At 49.5% G+C, this 20853-nt stretch overlaps 5 protein-coding genes across 6 annotated transcripts; 4 read left to right on the top strand and 1 right to left on the bottom strand.

Annotated features, from left to right (window-relative positions):
* Positions 1-2269: 2269 nt before the first annotated feature.
* Positions 2270-3813, bottom strand: LOC9628925. Its single transcript, XM_024662866.1, has 3 exons — positions 2683-3813; positions 2515-2613; positions 2270-2452 (listed from the first exon to the last, which is right to left on the bottom strand). Exons 1-3 carry the CDS (start codon positions 3770-3772, stop codon positions 2316-2318), a joined length of 1326 nt encoding a protein of 441 aa, XP_024518634.1. The 5' UTR covers positions 3773-3813; the 3' UTR covers positions 2270-2315.
* A 3496-nt stretch (positions 3814-7309) lies between these two features.
* Positions 7310-10866, top strand: LOC112341891 (putative transcription elongation factor SPT5 homolog 1). Its single transcript, XM_024662844.1, has 15 exons — positions 7310-7457; positions 7534-7694; positions 7780-7932; positions 7986-8174; positions 8224-8292; positions 8344-8408; positions 8460-8913; positions 8969-9124; positions 9181-9272; positions 9327-9381; positions 9429-9581; positions 9657-9773; positions 9831-9864; positions 9930-10076; positions 10133-10866. Exons 1-15 carry the CDS (start codon positions 7349-7351, stop codon positions 10813-10815), a joined length of 2637 nt encoding a protein of 878 aa, XP_024518612.1. The 5' UTR covers positions 7310-7348; the 3' UTR covers positions 10816-10866.
* A 3-nt stretch (positions 10867-10869) lies between these two features.
* Positions 10870-12205, top strand: LOC9629502 (eukaryotic translation initiation factor 3 subunit J). The gene is made up of 6 exons (XM_024662846.1): positions 10870-10963; positions 11044-11171; positions 11230-11384; positions 11481-11628; positions 11689-11845; positions 11943-12205. Exons 1-6 carry the CDS (start codon positions 10948-10950, stop codon positions 12032-12034), a joined length of 696 nt encoding a protein of 231 aa, XP_024518614.1. The 5' UTR covers positions 10870-10947; the 3' UTR covers positions 12035-12205.
* An 85-nt stretch (positions 12206-12290) lies between these two features.
* Positions 12291-14385, top strand: LOC9628924 (calcium-binding mitochondrial carrier protein SCaMC-1). Of its 2 annotated transcripts, none has more exons than XR_002990731.1 (4): positions 12291-12925; positions 12999-13781; positions 13842-13940; positions 13997-14100. XR_002990731.1 is itself a non-coding variant. In XM_002989051.2 (4 exons), exons 1-4 carry the CDS (start codon positions 12442-12444, stop codon positions 14190-14192), a joined length of 1554 nt encoding a protein of 517 aa, XP_002989097.1. In that variant the 5' UTR covers positions 12291-12441; the 3' UTR covers positions 14193-14385. The 2 variants fall into 2 exon arrangements, 1 of the variants encoding a protein (XP_002989097.1); XM_002989051.2 differs by having other exon boundaries at positions 13850-13940; positions 13997-14385.
* A 250-nt stretch (positions 14386-14635) lies between these two features.
* Positions 14636-17763, top strand: LOC112341899. The gene is made up of 5 exons (XM_024662880.1): positions 14636-14945; positions 15110-15193; positions 15290-15778; positions 15844-15898; positions 15976-17763. Exons 2-5 carry the CDS (start codon positions 15131-15133, stop codon positions 17253-17255), a joined length of 1887 nt encoding a protein of 628 aa, XP_024518648.1. The 5' UTR covers positions 14636-14945; positions 15110-15130; the 3' UTR covers positions 17256-17763.
* The last annotated feature ends 3090 nt before the right edge of the window (positions 17764-20853 follow it).

The following is a 20853-nucleotide window of genomic DNA, read 5'->3' as shown; positions in this document are numbered from 1 at the left end:
TTTGTTGATAATCATGTTCTCCTTTAGATAGTTGCTGTGTTTAATAATTTAATTTTAATTTTATGATTGAACAGAAATTTTCTAGATCTTAATAATCTTATAATTTTCTATAATATGTGGTCTGAGAGTTCTAAGCAATTTTCTGGCTCTTCCTCATTTTTTTTCTCTCTTTTGTGTTTGGTAGTATGCTCATCAAACGCATGTGTAGCACTGGTGCAACAAAAAAGAGGACACCATCTGCAAGATTTGTCAGCAGGTACATCATCTGTTGTCATGTTTGCTGATTTGCTGATTAAGAATCTTTTCTTTACTTATTATATGTTATCTCTCAATTCCATTCTCACATGGAGGACTTGGGCAGTTACTATTTGATCACTTTCAAATGACTGCCTAGATTAAAACACATGGTAAAAGGGTTGAAATGCTTTTATTCATTTTTTGTGACGGTTTTGCCCCATAAAGAGGCACTTGTACAGGAGGAGCTCATTGTTTGTGGATGCAAGGCCACCTGTGTCTTGCTGAATCCAGGAGCAAAGTTGACTGAAGAGCTCGAGTGATGTCTTCCTTCAAAGGCATCCCAATGGTTTGGAGTTGTATGGCATTGAGTCATGTAGAGCTGTGCATGGCCAGAATGCCAGTCTTTTGCATTTAAACAATTGATATCAAGAGAAAGAAATTATATCTTATAACAATTGATATAATATCATTTGAACTTGTATATAATCAAAATTTTTAACATTGTAGAATTAGAAAAGAAGATCTTGGGTATGCTATATCTCCCAGCGGAGCTGGGGTCTCTGCTAGTTTTAATATATTGAAAAATCAAAACAGTATTTTGCTAACTGCGCAGCATATGCTAAGCAAGTGCTAGTAATTTAACCACTTTGTATCATCATGAGCTTATGAGGTCTTTTGGAATGTAAGCCAAAGAAATGCTGTAACTTACAATGCATTGATTGGGGCCTATATTCAGAATGGCAATTACAATGGAGCTCTCAAAGTTTCCAATCTCATGGATCAAACTGGTGTCAAGCTCAATGATCTCAGCTACTAGCAATGATTGATGCTTGTGCCAGTATGGGGAATTTGCCACAAGCCAAGTCTCTTCTCTTCCAGATTTTGGGAGACACCAGCAAGCAAGAATACCAGAAACAAGCTTAGAAATGTGTTAATCTCTAGTGTGGAGACTTGAGTGCCTCCATACTAGTGTTCCAGGATCCATGGATGGAACCATGGTGATATCGTGTCCTTATCCTCAGAATGGAAGAAGCAAAGAGTCTTTAACGATGTTCTGGGAGATGAGGCTGAATGGATGGACACCATCACCTTTAGCACTCTTTTGAGTGCTTGTAGCCGTGCTGGATTCGTGGATGACGCTCACCCATTGCTAGCTTTGGCTGCGAGAGTTTGATCCTTTGGGCGTGGCAACAAACGAAAACTTTGGTGTCATTAGAGGATATATGCCATTGCAATGCCACAAATGACTTATTCTCAAGCACAATCTCTGCAACACGTAGTGTACGTCCCAGTTCAATCTGAACGAAAACTAATAAAACTAATAAAACAAGCGACTCAAGAGAAGTAGATGAAAAAAGAAGGAAGAGTAAGGAGCGAGGCCTCTTTCTATCAACTCAGAAATGTGCATAGAGATCAAGCTTGTTGCAGCAAATGATGCCCAGAACACAGCAATGTCCTCACGGCTCAACTTAGAGTTGGTGGAGTTGCCCCAGCATTTTGAACGATTAGCATCGATTAACCAACAGTAACGCCATCAGAAGCAAGACCTCGACATCCACTGATTTCATGGTGCTCTAGGAATACCAAGAACTGGACCTTCTTGTATTTGAAGATGAAGGATTCCCCAGCAGTTGATAATGAACCTTTCAAGTCTCCATGACAACCAGCACCATCGGCACTTTTCCCTAATCCCCCTTTCCCCTGATTAACTCCGTGTAGCAGCCAAAATACCACCTCCAAACCGATGGAATTACGTCATAGCATCGCAAGAAAACACAAATCGAATTGCCAACCTCCAAACCCATGGGATTACGTCATAGCATCGCAAGGGCGTAATACAGGTCTTTTCTGCTCGCATAACAGGTGTCCAGCAAATTCACGTTAGCATGAAAACACCCTATCCTATGTCGAACCGCCGAATCCATGCGTAAAACGTAAAACGAAGCAAAGATTAGAATCGCAGAGGAAAAGCCAGAGTCTTCTTGTAGTGACCGTGTCTGTCAGCAAATCAAGAGAGAGAGAGTGAAGAGTAGACAGCAAGTTAGAGCATCTTCATCGGTTGAGGACTATTCACATATCTAGAAAAAAACCTCTCTGACAGCTTCCTGCTCTTTGTAAAACTTCTGGATTTTCTCCTCGGACATGGGGACGTATTTAACTTTCGGACGCTTAAGCGGTGGAGCATTAAACTCCGTCACAGCGCTGTTGATAAATTCTGCAAGCGAGGAATACATTGGTAACTACTCGATCAAAAAGATCAAATAGATGTCTACGAACCTGACAGTGGATGCTGCGAATACCACTCCTGAGCGGGAGAAATGAAGTCAGCTCCCGTGCACTGGACCAACCTCCTGAGTTCCAAGCAATTTTTCCACACTGAAAGACAAGAAAGAAAAAAAAAGAAAAGAAAAATGAGAACCAGAAAGAAGGATCAATGAACTTAACTCTCATATTTTGCATCGCCTCGAGTGCTGCCCAGCTTGTTGTTGACGTTCTTCCATTTCAGTGCATCATCTAGAAACTCCTGCAAGTCCGAAACACTTTGCACTTTCATCTTGGTTCCAAACCGGGTAACGCACGCTTTTCCTCTCGAGTCGCTGCTCTTCTTCAGTAGGCTGTGTGCAATAATCACCCCTATCATCTCGCCGACACAGTTGACAACAGGACCTCCCAGCGAAAGCTTGTGGTCGATCTTCGCGCTCGGCAATACAATGCCCTCGAATGGACATACGAACGAATCAACCATCGGACACTCCACGAGTTGCGTGCTGTTGGGGCCGCTGAACATGAAAACTGAGCCAGAGGCAGGTCCAAATCGGGTAGCCATGCAAGTCTTGAAGCTTTGTTGCTCTTTAGCCTCCAAGTGCACCACAAACTCTTCGGCCTTGGCAATCTTACACTCGTAAAAGCAAGAATTATCCCCGCTGCCGCTCATCCGTGGGAAGCTGACGAAGATAGTGTTGTCATCACCATCGAAACCTTCCAGACATTGAGCCGCAGTCAAGCAGTAACCGTCGCAGCGAACCAGTGATACCATTCCAACTGGGCGACGTGCACTGCCATCGAACCTTGATCCATTCGGGACGATGTGAAGAGCTCCCACAAACGGGGCAACTGCACTGCCTAAATCGTCCTTCGCACGTATGTAGTGATGAACTCCAGACTCGTCGATGATGAGTTCCTGCCTCATCGCCTTGAACCGCTGATACACCAAGCGCGATCTGTATGGACGCACACTCCTGGATTCTGTGTAGGATAGCTTCTTGAAATCCTCATCTGTAATTGCCGCAGCCACGAACGTCTCCTCTAGTGTCGGTTTCCTCGAAGAGGAACTGGTCCAGATCGTATGTGCTGGCTTCCCGGTGATGACAAATGGAGTCTGATCTGTGAGACCATCGCCCGCGCCCGCTGAGTATGCCCGGATCTCGTCCACGTCTGAGACGGAGTTGCCGCTTTTGTCCATGGAGAGGGCAAAGCGACCCACGAGGAGCGTGTCGGGGTCGAAGCCCCAGTGCGCTGCAATCGAGCAGAGCATGAGATACCTCGAGTTATGGAGCCGGAAGAGTCGAGCCTCCTCGCCATTGCCTTTCACCCACACCGCCATTAATCCTTGGAAACCCTAGAAACACAATATAAACTCACTCGAAGCATACGTGGACCAATAACACTACAACACGTGGCCTGGGGTCTCGCCATTTGTAGAGAGGTATCACAGGCGACTTATGTAGGTGACTTATGCTATTGTAGGTGATTATACTGCGAGGTAGTTTTAAAAGCTTTTGCCATCAAACCTTAAACACACAAAATGTTTGTGAAGCACAAAAGCTTTGTCATTTTTAAACCATCTTTAAGAAGATGGCATGTCGCAAATGAAGCAGTTTCCTGCCATGAACAAGCTTTGAATTCGTCAGAAGCTCTCTCGTGATGAGAGTGGAGGAAGGTATGAAGACACACTCACAAGAATCACTCTAAAAAAACAAGTGTTTATCACCCGAAAGATGATCTTATGGTTAATCAAGGACAAGCTCCTAAGATCACTCCAAATTGAGCTTTTCTCGGCTCCACTTGTTTTCTATTAGAAAAATTCAAAACAAACGAATATTCGCGATCCCAAGAGTTTCAGTTTCTATGCAATGTTGCAATGACAAACGCGTAGAAGTTACAAGGTTTGATTTGATGCCTTTGCCTTCTCTTGCTCCATTCTCCGCTTGCACATGATCGCAGAGCGCACCGAGCCTTGAAGTTCGACGACCAGACGACAAACTATCAGCCATCCAAAAGCCGAGCCCACGCATCCTGTGGCAGCCGCCACCACGCACAGCACTCCAGCCGCCACCCCGGCAAAAGCATTCGTCTCCGACGAGCCCAGCTCCCAACTCTCCCACGCCGCAAAAGCCTTGAACAGTAAACCCATCGCCACCGGCACCAAGATCAAGCCGCGTCCCTCGAACAGCGTTGCAAAGTGTCTGGGAAAAAGGATGCCCGAGATCCATGCCGCCATGGCGAGAACCTGTACCGGACGCAGCCAGTCCGAGACTTCAAACAGCGTGAACATCGAATTCCTGTGGAGCTTGTACGTGACCGCCACAAAGGTGACTGTGGCAAGAACGCTCCACAAGCTCACCACTTCATTCCCAGTGCCAAGCCCCTCGCTGCTGCCAAGAGCCTTGACAACCAAGCTCTTGCCCAGCATCGCCACCGGGAGGAGCTCGGCAATGGTAACTCCTACTCCCCAGAACCGAAATTCGTTGGCAATCACGAGCAAACACGCGACGCAATTCGCAAAGGCAAGCTGGGCATAGAGCAGCAGCGCCTTGACAAGACCGAGATCACGTCCATAGCGACCGGCAGCAAGGGGCAGCACTGGGACGAGGAGCGACACGCCAAACATGACGAACTTTGTGACTTTGTCTTCGGGCTTGGGCACATCCCACCCGAGTCTCACCCTCACCCTGGCTTGACTAGCAGCCACCAAGCATATCACTCCCAGGTCTGCGAGAGTTCCTGGGCTGGATGCGAACACCTCGCGCACCCATGCCCAGCCAGCCGCCGGCGTCTTGGCCATGCCATAGAGAGGGATGCTGCCGAGCCCGATCCACAAGAGGGAGCTGGCGACTAGGACAGCGAACCTGTGAGGCAAGTCCCAGTAGCGCGGGGGCCTGCGCGTGAACGGGGCGATGACGCTCTTCCACCACGCCATTCCCCTAGTCTGTTTGACGAAACCCTTTCCCTCAGTCCTCGATATATAGGCGTGCGCAATAGCTGGGATTTCGCCACGTGTAGTTCGCTTGGAGGGTTAGATCTTTTCAAAAATTGCCTTTTATACCTAAGAATGTTCTCCTTTCTATGAACATATTCTCCTTTGGGAATATGCCGGTTGTAAGGCCTAAAATGTGCTAGTATTTTTTCTTTCGTTTTGTTGGGTCTTTGATCGATCAGTTCCTACTATTCTATACGTAAATCTTGGAAATCTTCTTCTTTCCTCTTCTTGTTTCTTTTTCTTCCTGGAACCATGCTTTAATCTCAAACTTAGATCGATCGATCGGTATATGCTTTCGCCTACTTTCTTCGTCCGTTTTTCTTCGTTGTTTCTCATCTTCCTCCCTGTGTGAGAACGTTTTCCTTCCAGGCAAAAACGCATTCGTTCTTCATCATATGTACCTGGCACTTCCCTTCTTTTTTCAGTTTTGTTCCTTCTTTCTTCCAGGTGAGGCCTTCAAAGATCTTGCTGGCAGTTCTTAGACTCAACTATGCCGGTGCATGGAGTGCTGAAGTCATCGCATACATTGGTGTTTCACCTTTCTGGGCTGGTAAAAGATCATCTTAAACAGAAATCTCAGCAAGGATGCATTTCTTCGCGGCCACCTCGATCTTTCCAGCAACCTTTGATCGCCAAGGATTTGCTGCGCAAGACCAAAGGAGTGTCTACTGGTAAGATGTTTCTCGGGACATTAAGCAGGCTCTGTGATTTCTAGAATAACGCTTCGCTTTGATCACGTCGTCGAATCCTCCCTTGGCTCAAAGAAGATGGCGAGGCACCAGAGGTCCGCTGGACAACCCAGTGCTGTCGCGAATGAAGCAGTTTTCTGCCCATGAACAAGCTCAAAAAGCTTGCACTTTTAAGGTGACGCTCTTCTCTGTTTTGCATTCCTTCAAGAATTTGTCATCCAGGTGATTGCCGAGAGTCTGTCTGAGGTTGCAACTCGGATTTAGACAGGATTTACAGGGAGGAAAGGCTCTCCATTCTTTCTTCTTTAGTTGGCCAGGTACGTATAGCTCTAGGAATGTTTTATCTTACGTAGCATATGCTTGTGCAGAGGTTACTGTGAAAAAGCAAAGAAAAAGCTTGTTTTTCTGAAAGGAAGGCCCTCGAAGATCCAGAGGAAAGCCGAGCTGATTTGATGGTTAGCCTTGGCTAATCTAAATCTGCTTGTTGTGGAGGGGGACGATCACGTACGACGAGTTAAAAGCCGGACTTGTAAACTTGGGATCCACTCTCACAGAACACGATGTCGGAAGTTTGCTTAGTGTATTTTTGTTTCGTTTTTCATTTTGTCCTTCAAGGCTGGCGCTGCTGAAATTGGCCTCAATCGATCACGGCGACCATGCATCTCAACAAAAGTCGGCTTTCCAGTGTCTCGGCAAGGATAACAGCGTAAAACTCTCATTTTTATTGTTCCAAGTTTTTTCATCGGTCAGGTACATCACTGTGGAAGAACTGGAGCTAGCTCTTGGCGATCTGAACACGCAGGACTTGAAAGAAACCATCAAAGAAGTGGCCACACACAATGTAAGTCACTCGCAGGATTGAGTGAAACTATTCACAGGACGGGAAGATGAATTTGTAGCCATGATGCGTGCGAGGAGCAAATCCACCAAGAACAGCTGCTGAGAAGAAAGAGTACCTCGCAGATAACAAAGAAGGAGAGGAAAGAGCAAACGTCTCTTCTATCATCGCTTTTACTTCCACCGGAAAGCGTGAAACGCTCCTTTGATGTGACGTTCTCGTACCATCTATCGAGTTCTTGTTGGTCACTTGGCATATAGCTTATTAGTCCGTTTCGTCTTTGAAGAATCGGGGTTTTGGGTGGGTTTCTTCGCGATCGCGATCATGGGGTATGTGGGCTCCGGGAAGCGCAAGAGCCCAGTTGAGCCAGACAACGATGAGGAAGAACCGGAAGAAGAAGAAGAAGAAGAAGATGAAAAAGAAGAACAAAGCAGTAAGTTTTTTCCTTTCTTGCATGGTTTTGATCGATGCATTTCTCGCTTGCTGGCTCTTGCGCTCCTTGTTTGCAGTATCGATCGACAACTTCATCGACGTTAGCGCCGTCAAGCGAATGAAGAGAGGGCAACAGGAAGGAAGTCCGGAAGAAGAACAAGAAGAGGAAGACGAAAGCGATGATGAAGAAAAAGAGGATGGAAGATCCAAGCCCAGGTTTTGGACGGTGAAATGCAAGGTAATGCTGGTTCCTTTTGTACTAGTGAGCTTCTTGTCTCGATTTTTTTTTCTTGTATGTGGTGTTCTTTTACTTCTCCTTTTAGCACGGGTTGGCGGAGGATGCCGCGGCCTCGATCTTTGCAAAGATAAATGACTCGGAAAGCACCGCTGTGCTCGTCAAGTGCGCCATTGCTCCTGATAAGTCGTGCGAAGGGATTGTTATCATCGAGGCCGAGTCCGAAGCACACATTCGAAAGGTAATTTTTTTTTTGTTTGAGATCAGTCTCTATACTTTCTTTTGTTCTTCCAGGCATGCCACGGCCTTAATTTGCTACTTCTCAAGAAGATAACTCCCGTCTCGGACGAAACCGTGCAAGAGATTCTCCGCAATGAGAATCGTGAAGTACTCGTTGGCGAGAGCTCTCGTAGCGCTTGCGAGTTTTCCGTGAAGGATTGGGTGCGAGTGAAGGGAGGGATTTACAATGGTGACATTGCTCAGGTGAAGAAAGAAAACGATACAAGTCAGCCACATTAAGGTTTCTTTCCAGGTCGTGGAAGTTCGAGACCATCTTAAAAAACTTCGTGTCAAGCTGGTGCCGAGGATCGACGTTTGCAAGGTAGGTTTGTTCATTGGTGTCGCAAAACCAGTGATCTTCTTGCTCTTGCAGTACAAAACGAAGGGTTTTCACCTCAAGAAGAACAAGCCGGGGCTTTTCACTCCGGAACATGCCCAGTAAGAGCTCTCAATCGCCACCATTTTCTCACACTTGTGTTTTTTCCGCAGGAAACTCGGTTTCCCTGTAAAGAGGGAGAAGGGAAGAACAGTCTGCAAATCTTCCAGGATGGAGTTCTGGGACGGCTATCTGATCACGCTTGTGCAGTCCAAATCCGTGACTGCCATCACGCCGACGAAGAGAGAGCTCGACTTCTTCATGGATCCGCACCAAATCCAGGAGCCTGACGAAGAGGAAGATTTGCGGCCGAAGAAGAAAGCCAGGAAGACTCAAAGCGCTGCGAAGGGAAAGGCGAAAGAGGATGCTGGGAAGTCGAAGGGAAAGGCAAAGGCGAGGAGCGACGCTGGAAAATCGAAGGCATATGTTCCCGAAGAACCGAGAATCCATGACTCCAGCCTTAAGAAGGATGAGAAAGTCCAGGTGATCGACGGCGAACTCCGAGGTACCATAGGAAGAGTAACCAAAGTTGATGGCGATGCGGTCTACGTCTTGGCGGATGATCGGGTATGTCTTTGTTTCACTCTTCTTCTGTTTTTTTCTGAAAGGTTTCTGCTAGCAGAAATTTGTACGAGCACACAAGAAGCAGCTCGAGAGAGTGTACGAGGTTGCGAACCACATCCGTGTAGCATCCGGGGAGCACGAAGGCCGGACGGGGATGATAGTGAAGCTTGAAAGCGATCACGTTGTGCTGCGCTGCGACTTGATCACGGAAAATGTGAGTTCTCTCCTCTTTTTCTCAAGTTTTTCTTCGAGCTGGATATGGATATGCAGATCGAAGTGCCACGGAAATGTCTTGGAGAAGTTCTCACGCCATCCGAGATATCCGCCGGACAGTTCAATGAAGGAGATCTCGTGCTTATAGAGTAAGGCTAGCTGATTTTGTTTTCGCAAAGTTTTATCGATTCTATTCCTTGCAGCCAATCCACTTTCGGGATCATTCTTAAGATCGAGGGGGCTGATAACTCAGTCGAGGTGATTTTCTGTTTTGTTCTTCCAACTTATCAAACTAAGCTCATCAGATCCTGAAAGGAGAGATCGAACAAGAAGTGGTGAACGTCAAGGCCAGGAACATCCAAAAGAAACTCGTGGATGAAAATGCTACAGCAAGAGACGCTACCTCGAAGATTGTTCGCCTGGACAGCATGGTCCGCGTACAGGAGGGTCCTCTCTCGGTAAAGTTCCACAAAGCCTTTTACTTTTCTCTTCTTTTTGCGTTTCCTGATTCGCGCGGGCTGTGGTTTTCTCAGGAAAGTCGAGGCACTGTGAAACACATCTACCAGGACTTCCTTTTCGTTCACAATGCAGACCACGCGGATAATCAAGGGAACTTCTGCGCTCATGCACGCTCTTGCGTGCTTGAAGAGGTATGAAATTTTCGTTTTATCTCCTTCGATGTTCCGGGTTCTTACAAAAACCAACAGGTGAAAGGTTTTCTCATGGCGAATTTCAAGACCGGTAATCAAACAGTCTTCTCTTCAACTGCAAAATCATCTCGTTTTTTTTTTCTTGCGTTCTTGTAGGTGCTCCTCCGAGGAAAACGCATGAGCTGATTGGAAAAGAGGTCAAAGTTACTCGAGGCAGCTACAAAGGCCTGAAAGGCCGAGTAGTACGCGCTTACAGAAACATCGTGCACGTCTTTCTTCGTGCATTGCTCAAAGAAGTCACAGGCAAGTCCATCAAAGTCCTGATTTCTCTGTTTGTAACATCTTTTTTCTTTCGGCAGTGGAAGCACAGATCATAGCTTCGTTGGACGGTACAGCACTGCAACAACCTCGAGGTGGTAGAAATCCCGGGGAAAATGGTGACAATGGCGGTGGCTGGAACGCTGACGATGGTGGCGGAGGCTGGAACACCGGCGGCGACGGTGGTGGTGGCGGCTGGAACACAGGCGGTGACAATGGTGGTGGCGGAGGCTGGAACGCCGGCGGCGACAACGGTGGTGGAGTTACCAGCAACAATGGTGGAGGGTGGAACACTGGCGACAATGGTGGCGGAGGCTGGAACACCGAAGACGGTGGTGGAAATGAAACTCGCGATCAAAACGCTACTCGGGGTGGTAGCACTGGAGAAGAAACTCCTGCTAACGCTGGTGGTGAAACAAACGAGCATGGAGGAGGAGCAAGCTCCGTTTTTGGCATCAATGGAGAAGAAGATGATCGAGTCCCTGCGAAAGGAAACGCGAGCACTGGCGGCTGTGGAGGAGGTGGCGCTGGAGAGGAGAATGGCGATGGCGGATCTTCTCCAAAGAAGCGGGATGGAGAGGAAAGCTCCAGTTTTGGCTGGGGAGGAGGAGGAACTACTGGAGAAATTCCTGGCGCCAGTGGCAGTGCTCGAGATCTTGGCTGGGGAGGAGGAGCAACGATCGCTGGAGGCGATGGTGCGGGCGTCAACAGTGGCGGCTGGTAGAGATGGAGATGGAGTTTTGAGAAAAAATTATATATCGGGTCTATGGTTTTATCGTTGGGAGTGATCTAGGGTTTTGGAGAACTAGGGCGGGCTTTCGCGCGTGGGGGGAGAGGGTGCGCAGCAGACGACGCAATGGATGACGATTGGGGTGAGTGATTCTGCTCGTGGCGCGATGAGATCGATCGCGTTTCTAGCTCTATCATCTTCTTCTTCGTCTTCCCTTCGCAGACGCCGAAGATTTCGTTCCGCCGCCGCCTATTGTCTCCAGGGAGCAGCCGAAATCCCAGTGGGACGACGAAGACAAGGAGGAGGAAGCTCAAGTGAAGGAATCATGGGAGGATGAGGAGGAAAAGCCGGTGAGTTTGTTCGTGTTCTCTCGATTCATCGTCCTTAAGGGGAATTCCTTTTGATCAGGCACCAGCTCCAAAGCCTCCCAAGGCCGAGAAAGCCGAGAAAGCCGAAAAAACCGACAAGAAAGGAAAGAAATCCGTGCCCGCCGCTCCACAAGAGCAAAAACCAGAAGAACAAGCGCCATCTGATCCTTTGGCCGAGAAGCTTAAACAACAAAGGTGCTCCTTTTCTTCTCTTCTCGCCTTGTTTTTTCTCGGTTGGATCTTTTCGAGGAAAAATGGATTTTACTTTTGCTGATTGTGGTTTCCCTGTAGACTTGTTGAAGAGGCTGATTATCAAGTGACGACAGAACTCTTCGGCAAGGAAAGCCGGGGCCGGCCTTTCGAAGGCTTCCTCCCAAAATCGGAAGCGGACTTTATAGAGTACGCGGATCTCGTTGCTCGCGAGCTAAAGAATTATGAGGTGCGTCCTTCGGTGTGAAATTCTCTCGTCTTCTCACGCGTTTGTCCTCTTTTCTCCCAGACGAGCTACCATTACATGACAATGCTCAAGACGCTGCTAAAGACCGCGACGGCGTCAATGAAGGCGGCCGACGTGAAGGAAGTTGCGTCGGCTGTGACGGTCATCGCCAACGAGAAGTTGAAAGCGGAGAAGGACTCGGCCGGGAAGAAGAAAGGAGGTAAGGAAAAGAAAGCCTTTTCTTTCAGAGTCTCTAGTTTCTAGTCTTTAGCGAGTCACGAGTTTTGCTAGCGGCGAATAACTTTGATCTTCTCCAGGAGCGAAGAAAAAGCAGCTCCATGTTGACAAAGCCGACGAGGACAATTACTCGACGGCGTATGACGACGTCGACGAGTTCGATTTCATGTGAATTTGGAGCGACGACGAACAAAAGACTGCGAAAAGTTTTCGAGGAAGCGGCGACGCCAATTTGCCAAATCGTTCCTTCGTCCCGTTCGTCCGTTCTCGTTCTCCATTCTCGGGAGCGTTTTTTTGTGAAAGATGATGAACAGCTTAAAAAACACAGAGTTCTCTTGCGTTATACGTACGTACGGTATTATGTACGGCATTGTGGTATTGTACGGAGAGCTTAATTTGGGCTAAAAGGCGAATTTTAAACGTGTGTTGGAAAAAGGGAGAGTGTTGGAGAAAGGCTGGACCAGTATGGAGAGGACGAGGAGAGGGAATGGAGACGATGGCTTGAAGCGATCGAGCATTCTCTACCGCGGCGTCGATCGGTAAGCCCGCAGGAGGATCCGCAAGGGCAAGATCGAAGCTATGGCCGCGGCCAGCGAGCCAGTGAGCCTGGCGGAGGTCCAGCAGGCGAGCAAGGATTTCCGCGTCCACGGGCTGAATCCTCCATCGCCAGCGCCATCGCCAGCGCAATCGGTGAAGCAACAATTCCCAGCGCCCGCGGTGACCCTAAGGGAAGTGGAGCTGGCCCTGGACGAGACTGGCGAGCAGCGCGAGGGGAGGATCCGGAATCTGTTCGCCCTCTTCGATTCCAGCGAATCGGGCTTCCTGGACCACGGCCAGATCGAGCAGCGCCTCAAGACCATGTCCATCCCCTCGCACTACAAGTTCGCGCAGGATCTCCTCCAGGTGTGCGATGCCAACCACGACGGGCGTGTGGATTTCCTCGAGTTTCGCCGCTACATCGACGAGAAGGAGCTGGAGCTCTACCATATGTTCCAGCAGATCGACGTGACCAACGATGGCTACATCCATCCGGAAGAGCTTCGCGACGCTCTTAAGAATGCAGGTAAGCGAAGAAAGAGTGAGTTCCTCCCAGGCTAGTGTTCTCACTCTTCTTTGTGCTTTGCTTGTCTGCGCAGGCATCCATCTTTCCGATCGAAACCTCTCCAAGTTCATGGATCACGTGGACCGTGACAACAACGGGATCATCACTTTCGAGGAGTGGAGGGATTTCTTGCTGCTCTCTCCTCACGCCGGGACGATCACGGAAGTTTATCAGTACTGGGAGAAGGTCTGCCAGATTGATATCGGAGAACAGGCCATCATCCCGGAAGGGATCAGCCGACACTTATACGCTTCCAGGTACTTCATCGCGGGCGGAGTTGCGGGAGCAGTGTCCCGGACCGCCACCGCTCCGCTCGACCGGCTCAAAGTTATCCTCCAGGTCCAGACCGAGAGACGAGCTAGGCCCAATCTCTTCCAGGGCCTCAAGCAGATATACACCGAGGGTGGCATGGCTGGATTCTACGTTGGAAACGGAATCAACGTTCTCAAGGTCGCTCCAGAGAGCGCTGTCAAGTTCTACGCGTTTGAGATGCTCAAAGAGGTGGCCGCCAAGATCCAGGGGGAGCAAAAGTCCGAGATTGGTCCTCTCGGGAGGCTCTTTGCGGGTGGAGCCGCGGGTGCGATTGCTCAAACGGTGGTTTATCCCCTGGACGTGGTGAAGACGAGGCTGCAAGTTTTGTCCCGGAAGTCTCAGATGAGCAGCCTCGTCCGGGACATGTACGCTCACGAGGGGTTCTTGTCGTTCTACCGGGGTCTCGTGCCGTCGCTGGTTGGGATCATCCCTTACGCGGGGATCGACTTGGCGATGTATGAGACGCTCAAGGACTTGTCGAGATCGATACTCCCGGAAGGAACTGGTAAGCTAGAGAGCACAAGTATGACATGCTTTCCTCGTTTCGTTTCTTACTGAGCTTCAGCGTTTCAGAGCCGGGTCCATTGACGCAACTCGCGTGTGGAACAATCTCCGGAGCGATCGGAGCGACTTCAGTGTATCCTTTGCAGCTCATCCGCACAAGGCAAGCAATCAATACGCTCTCACTTTTGAGAAACTTTCTTCCTCTTTTTTGTGTAGATTACAGGCCCAGCCTTTGAACTCTCCCATGCGGTACAAAGGCATGAAAGACGTATTTAAGAGAACGCTCGAGCACGAAGGTGTGACAGCCTTCTACAAAGGCCTCGTCCCAAACCTGTGCAAGGTCGCTCCGGCCGCGAGCATCACTTACGTGGTCTACGAGAAAATGAAAAAGCTGCTGGCTATACAAAGCTAGAAAAGCAAGCAAGATGATAACGACGACGAACGAACAACGAAGAACAACGAAGATCACACCACGCCAGAAAGAGCGAAAAAAAAAAAGAGGAGAGAAAAACTCACCATTCCATCACCCATCTCCGCAAATAATCGATCGATTCGATTTGTACGTGAAGAACACCGCCCCTACGGAAAGAAGCGATCCCTCGAAAGTCGCGATTTTGTAACGAAGGAAAAAAAAAATTTAGACAGAACAAAAAAGGCAAAAAAAAAAAAGATTGAGTAGCGCTCACTCTCTCTCCTCGCTGGCATACACGTCACGCGCCACGTCCGCGCGGAAGCGGATGTCGGGCGAATCCCTCCTAGATTCGGCTTACCCGCTAATCGTGGGGGCGCTTAGCCCTAATCGGGTGTGGGATTAAGCTGATAAACAAGGCTTGCGTGTAGAGAGTGGTGGCCCCTTGTCCACTGTGGTGAATTCTCTGACTGACACAAGCAAGCCAAGCGCTCTCGCTCTCCGCTCAGATCTTTCGTGGCATCTTCTCCTCGCCTTGTTTATCCAGCTGCTGGGCGCTCGATCCGCGCCTAGATGCCGTCCAGGGGCTCCTGCGGCGCCAGACGACGACGGCGACGGAGATTTTGGGGGGATCTCTTCGATTCTTCTTCTTCTTCCTCCGCGAATCGCCGCCAAGAAGCGCAAGAAGGCGTGAATCGAGGCGGATTGTAGCGGCGCCGCGGCGTGGATCCGCCGCTGCGCATTCCAGTTCCAGAGGTAGGGCGGTGGTGGCTTGGCTTGAAATTCGCATGATTTCCTGGGCATAGTTCTTGTCCCTGGATCTTTTGCAAGCAAATTGGGGGCTGGGACCAGAATTTTAGACTTTTCTTTCTCTCACGTTCTTCCTTGCTTTTCTTTTTCCCTTTCTTTTTTCTTGGCAGGAAGATTTGGCTGCTCTAGCCATGGATGAAATTGAGCTTCTGCGAGAGACGATGCTTCGCCAGGAGCTAGTCTTCACACAGCAGGTACATTGATTCTCCAATTTTATTTTTTTTTCCGCTTTCTTTACCTTTCTTGAGCGATTCTTTTCCTCTTTTTCTTTGGTTGAATGTTCTTGATAGGTGCGTGAATTGCATCGGCTGTACCAGAGGCAGAAAATTCTCATGACGGACATGGGAGTGATAAATCCTTCTCGGGATCAGCGATGCGGTACAAGGGATCTCCTCCACAGCCTAGAGGAGGATCGCATTGATAGCAGCGGTTTTAGTAGGCGAGCAAAGAGGCAAAAGACGTTTGACTTGGAGCAAATTCCTGACGACAATGACGAGGAGACCGAATACGTGTTCGATACGTCCTCTCGAGCGAGGAACTCTCTTCCAGCTGATCCCACGATGAACTTCTTGGGGAAATCTGGAAGGGACTCGAGTCATATAAACTTGCGGGAAATTAAGCTGGAGGACCAGCAGCCATCCAGGCCTTTGCAAGAGATGGCGTTGTTTCCAACTCTTCCCCGCGGCAGGGAAGTTTCGGATGATCGTCAATGGGCCTCTTTCCCGGCAGCAAAGAATGGACTGGAGTGGCAGCACCAAAACCAGCCGTGGATCAGCCAGGTATCTGTTTGCGTTCCGTATCTTTGTCTGTATGTCTGTATATTAATCAAGTCTAGCCAATGCAGAATCTTGGAAGAACAGCGCAAGTCGGTGATCCATGGAACGTTTTTCAGATTACAGGTAGAATCCTCTCTCTCTCTCTCTCTCTCTCCTCTCGTGTTTTTTGGCCTAAGTTTTTTCCGTCGTTTCTTGTCCAGGCCAAAGCTATCAAGCAGAAAACTATGGCTACAACACTTTCGCGGCCATTCCTGAGATGATGATTATGGCGTCCAAAAGCTACGCGAATGGAAACGCTGGCGTAGAAAAGAGCTTTGCACCGTCATGGCAGCCTTACTCGTACATCACGCAAGAAATCCTCAAGAACAACACATTCATCGGCCACAATCAGAGCAACCTTTCCTCCAGAACCTCGTGGTTTTCTTCCGCCAACAACATTCCCAGCAAGCCGCTGCCTCCTCTCGTCGAGAACAATCTACCTCTAAAGCCCGATACGGCCACTATTGTAAGCAACATCACTCACGCCGTCGACAGCGAGAAATCTTTGAGTAGAAGAAAAACCAGCAGCGAAGTTGGCGAGGAAGTGAAGATTGACAGCAAGGTTACTGAGAAAAACAGAGTATTAGGAGCTGGGACTTCGTGCACAGAGGATTTGGCTAGAAACCTCGAGCTCCAGGATGCTTCGACAACTAATTCAGTAGTGATCAACTCGGTGGCAAAGGAGGGACTTAGCAAGGTAGGATTAAGCAAGGCTAGGACGATGTCAATGGAGGATTCTTTGGACCTTGTGACTATCAGCGACACCATAACTTGGGCAGCGACAATTCTACTCAGCTTTTCTCCTCGTTGCTCCACCACGACAGTCAAGCTGTGCAAGAACCGCGACGTCGAGGGTGCAAGCAAGCCTGGAGTGTCCGACTTGAAGCTTTTCAAGTCGGTGGTGACGATGCTCAAGCAGCAGAGCGGTGGGAAGCTGATGAAGTCGGGCAGGAAGTTCGTTGTCAGCGACGACGATCAGTCTCCGAGCAAAGGCAAGACGATCGCGGCACTGTTCCAGCGGACCCTGTCGAGTGCAACGAAAGAAAAGGATCACCAGCACTACAAGAAGCGGAGGCGAAAGAAGAAGATCGAGGTGGTGGCGGCAGAAGAAGTCGAAGAAGAACAGAGCGAAGAAGAAGACGAGGAAGAAGAAGAAGAGGTGATGTGCTCCCGGACGCGCAGGAGCAGCTTGCGCGAGTCGGTGCATTCAAACGGGAGTGCCGTTGAGACGATGACAAGAACGACAGCAGCGACGCCGCCGCCGCCAAGGAAATCGAGGAGTTTGTCTCAGAGTACTAGCAGCAGCGCCGCCGCCGCGGCTCAAACGCATCACACTTGGTTATGGGGCGACGTAACTCGGCGCAAGCGAATGCAACGGCCGCGGCACCAGCACCAGCCGACTTTGAGGCCTCAACACCACCAAGTCCGATGCCAGAACTGACCGAAAAGATCGAAAGACAAAAAAATAGTTCGCGTGGGGAGATAGAACAGCTACGAAGCAGCGACCGATTGAAAAGAGTCCAATCAAATCCATCACCAACACGACGACAAGTTCTTCGCTCTCTCTCTCTCTCCTCGGCGACGCAACGATTGATTTATTACTCCCGAAAGACCAGCCAGCCAGCCAGCGAAAGGCAAGTTCTCTCTTTCTCCATTGCTTCCATCTCGAGGTTCTCTTTCGCAGCAAACAGCTCGACACACAGCGAATTTGCGAAGTTATTGTCTTTCAAGATAGCGAAAACGAGCTTTTTTTTCTTTTTGTTTCTTTCACTCTCTTCTAGGGAATTAATTGCCTGTTCCTGTTCTTGGGATTTCGGCACCATGAATGAGAAGGTTCTCCTCTCTCTCACTGGGCCAGAAGCTGGTAACAACGGAATCGAGACAGTGGGTTATAGTTTGTTGCAGAGAACTCCCACTGTTTTAACAATCAAGGCATTCTTTTTCTTTCAGTTTGACTGCTTTGAAAAAGAAAGGTGGTGCGGAATTTATTAAAGTGGCCAGACCTAGTTTAGCAAGAACCCTAAATTTAAAAAATCACGCGAAACAGAGCAAACCAGAAAACTTTGAATGGTGGCGCAAAAAACTTTGAGCCTGTTACAACCTCTTTGCTTCTTTTTTCTTTTCCTCTCCTTGTCAAGTGCTTGATTCGAGCTAGTGAAACTGGAATCTGGATGCAGCCGATGGCGACGAGAAATCGAGATCGGGCAGGAGCTGGAGATCGTGGAGCAAATTCTCGGGGATGGGTGGCATGTCCGCGAGGAGCAGTGCTAGATCGTGGTGCTGTTGCTGTTGGTGGAGCTGGTGATGTTGCTGATGATGGAAAAGGTGGTGGTGGTGGTGGTGATGATGAGTGTGATCATCGCGATGGAGATTGTTACTGTTGAGATCGCTGAGCTGCTGCTGATGATGATGATCCCAACCGTGAGCCTGCTGGGCCTGATGATCCATCATCACTGGATTTTGATGGTGGAGCTGGCTCGCGAAGAAACCCGGATGATGGAGCGATGAGTGACTGATACCCGCGACGCTGTGATGATGATCAAGCGAGGAAGTAGAAGAGTAGTGATTCCCGAGAACCTGGTAGTGATTGCGTTCGTGATCGCGGTCGCGCTTGTGATGGATCTCGGAGCTCGCCGGGCTGGAAACTTCGGACGAAACCGCTACCGCCGAGGAGGACTCCACTCCTCCAAACCTCGCGGGATTGGGCTTGGGGAAATTCCAAGCGATGGCGGCAGAGCAAACCTCGTACAAGCTCTGGGACAGTAGCGAGGAAGAGGAATGCTGCTGGTGGTGGTAGTGGTGGCCATCGGACGAATTCGCGGGGCTACACACCTCGGACGTGGGCAGCGAGGATCCCCCGCTCGGCTGCTCCAATCGCGGAAGAAGAACGTCGGCGCGGTGGTGATTACTGCTGCTGCTACTGGCGCTGCAGCTCAGGATCTCCGAGAGTGGGCACAGTGATATCGCCGGCGCTGGCGGCGACTTCTTTCCCATTTCTTGGCTAGCGGCGATATTTCGATCGCCGCTAGCCGGCTGCGCCGCCAGGGGCAAGGCCTTGCTCGATCGCATCCTCTTGGGCGGGGAGGGCGATACATCGCTGCTGTCGATCGTCGTGTTGAAATTCCTGACCTGGTGATCGCCATCGCCAAAGAGCCTTTGAGCGCACAGCCTCTGGTACATGCGCCATTGCTTGGGAAGAGCAGCCTGCGCCGGCTTGGAATCGCGCTTGCCCGGCGATGATCGCTGCTGCTGCGGTACCGGAGCTGGCGGCGATGGATCGAGCTCCGTGAGCTCCACGGCGCCGCCGTTGAGGCGCGAAAGATCCCATCCCTGCGAGGCGGCCGAGGTGGCCTTCTTGATCATCTCCGGATTATCCAGCGACTGGATCATCGACGACGCCAGGCCGAGCGTGAGGACGCTATCCTCCTGCTGGTAGTGCGAAAAATTGGTGCGCGCCTTGGCGCCGCGCATCGATCGAGCCGCGATGTCGTAGGCCAGGGCCGCATCCTCGGCCGTGTCGAATGTCCCCAGCCATCGCCGCTCCTTGGTGCGAGGGTCGCGAATCTCCGCCGCGAATCGGCCCCACGGCCGCTTGCGCACGCCGCGATACCGCCCTTCTTTCTTCGCCTGGAGCCATTCTTGATCTTCCGCGACGATTTGCCGCCGCCGCCGCTGCTACTCCTGGCTGCAGTAGCGCTGGCGGCGCTGCTGCTGTTGATCGATTCGATCTTCTTTCTTGCGCTCTTGGACTGATCTTCCATGAATCTAGAGGAGCCAGATCCGATTTGGCGAGGTGCCTCCAAAAGACCTAAAGATCAATGAAGCGCGCCAGAAGGAGGCGGGAAAGATATCGAAAAATGTGAAACTGGCCACGGTGAAAGGAAAAAGAACTTACCTCACGCTGTACGAACGGAGCGTGGTACCATTGTCTTCCGTACGCGTAGGAAAGCGACAAGGATTCGCCTTTGGCGGCGTTTTAATAGGCCACCACCGCCCAATGGTTTGCCCATTCTTTCATCGAATGATAGGCACTGTTGGAGTTGCTATCGATCACGCTAAGCCTACAAGGTCATACATTTAGTTTGACCGGTCAAGCTTATAATATATTTCATTCTTCTTTATGTAAACTTTCTTTGACTAGCTTGTAATCAGAATTATCGAGTTATAATTAAAACAATATAAATAATAATCACAACTATTCATTTCGATATGGTAAAGTGCTCTTTTCGAACGACCACTTCTTTCTGTAATCAAAGTTTCTGAACGACCGGTAAGTCAATGATGCTTTGGAGAACACTTGCAGTTGTGCCTTACCCAGCCTGATGTAGTTAGCATCGTTCCCGTCTCCCGAAGATAATACGTTAGACCATTCCCCTGGGTGCCAGCATATTATCATCAGATCACAAACAACTCTTCTTACCAACAAAGACTTGGGCTCCATTCACAGCGCTCAGAGAAGATATTATGTTCTTGAAGTAGGTGTTGACATGGTTGATGTTTGCCTGGGTTGAACTCAGTTTGCTGTAGGCAGTATAAGGATGAACATCCAAGACCACATTTAAAGCACCCGGTGGCATAAGTTTGGAAACATCCTTGGAATCTCCCGGAACAAACTGGCACAAGATAACCTTCACGTCCCTGGAATATTTCTAAGTACCTGGTTGTGAGATACTTGACAAAGTTTACAAGTTACCTTCGAGCTAGAAAATCTATGGCGATGCGGAGGGATTCCAGTTTTTGAGGTTCCGTCACTGTGCGCTTCCTCACCTGCGTGGAGATCGATGATGATTTTAATGCCAGTGCTCCTATAAAATAAATCGAGAAAAGAAAAAGATGGATTTAATCATTTTCTTACTCTGCCCATGTAAAAGCATTGTCTAAAGCTGCAAGCGAGCCTGCTACATAAGGTGGAGGAGGTCTTGGATCAGATCTGTGGTCCTGAAATGACGAGAGTTTGATTTCCAGCTAGATCATCTTGATCATATCACCTGTAAGCCTCTAGATGCATCAGCACGGTTATCGAAAGCATTGCTAAGCTG

This window comes from Selaginella moellendorffii, unplaced genomic scaffold, assembly GCF_000143415.4.
Source record: "Selaginella moellendorffii unplaced genomic scaffold, v1.0 SELMOscaffold_93, whole genome shotgun sequence".
Taxonomy (NCBI): domain Eukaryota; kingdom Viridiplantae; phylum Streptophyta; class Lycopodiopsida; order Selaginellales; family Selaginellaceae; genus Selaginella; species Selaginella moellendorffii.
The sequence above is the reverse complement of the archived record's forward strand: the minus strand, read 5'-3'. Positions and strand labels throughout refer to the sequence as shown.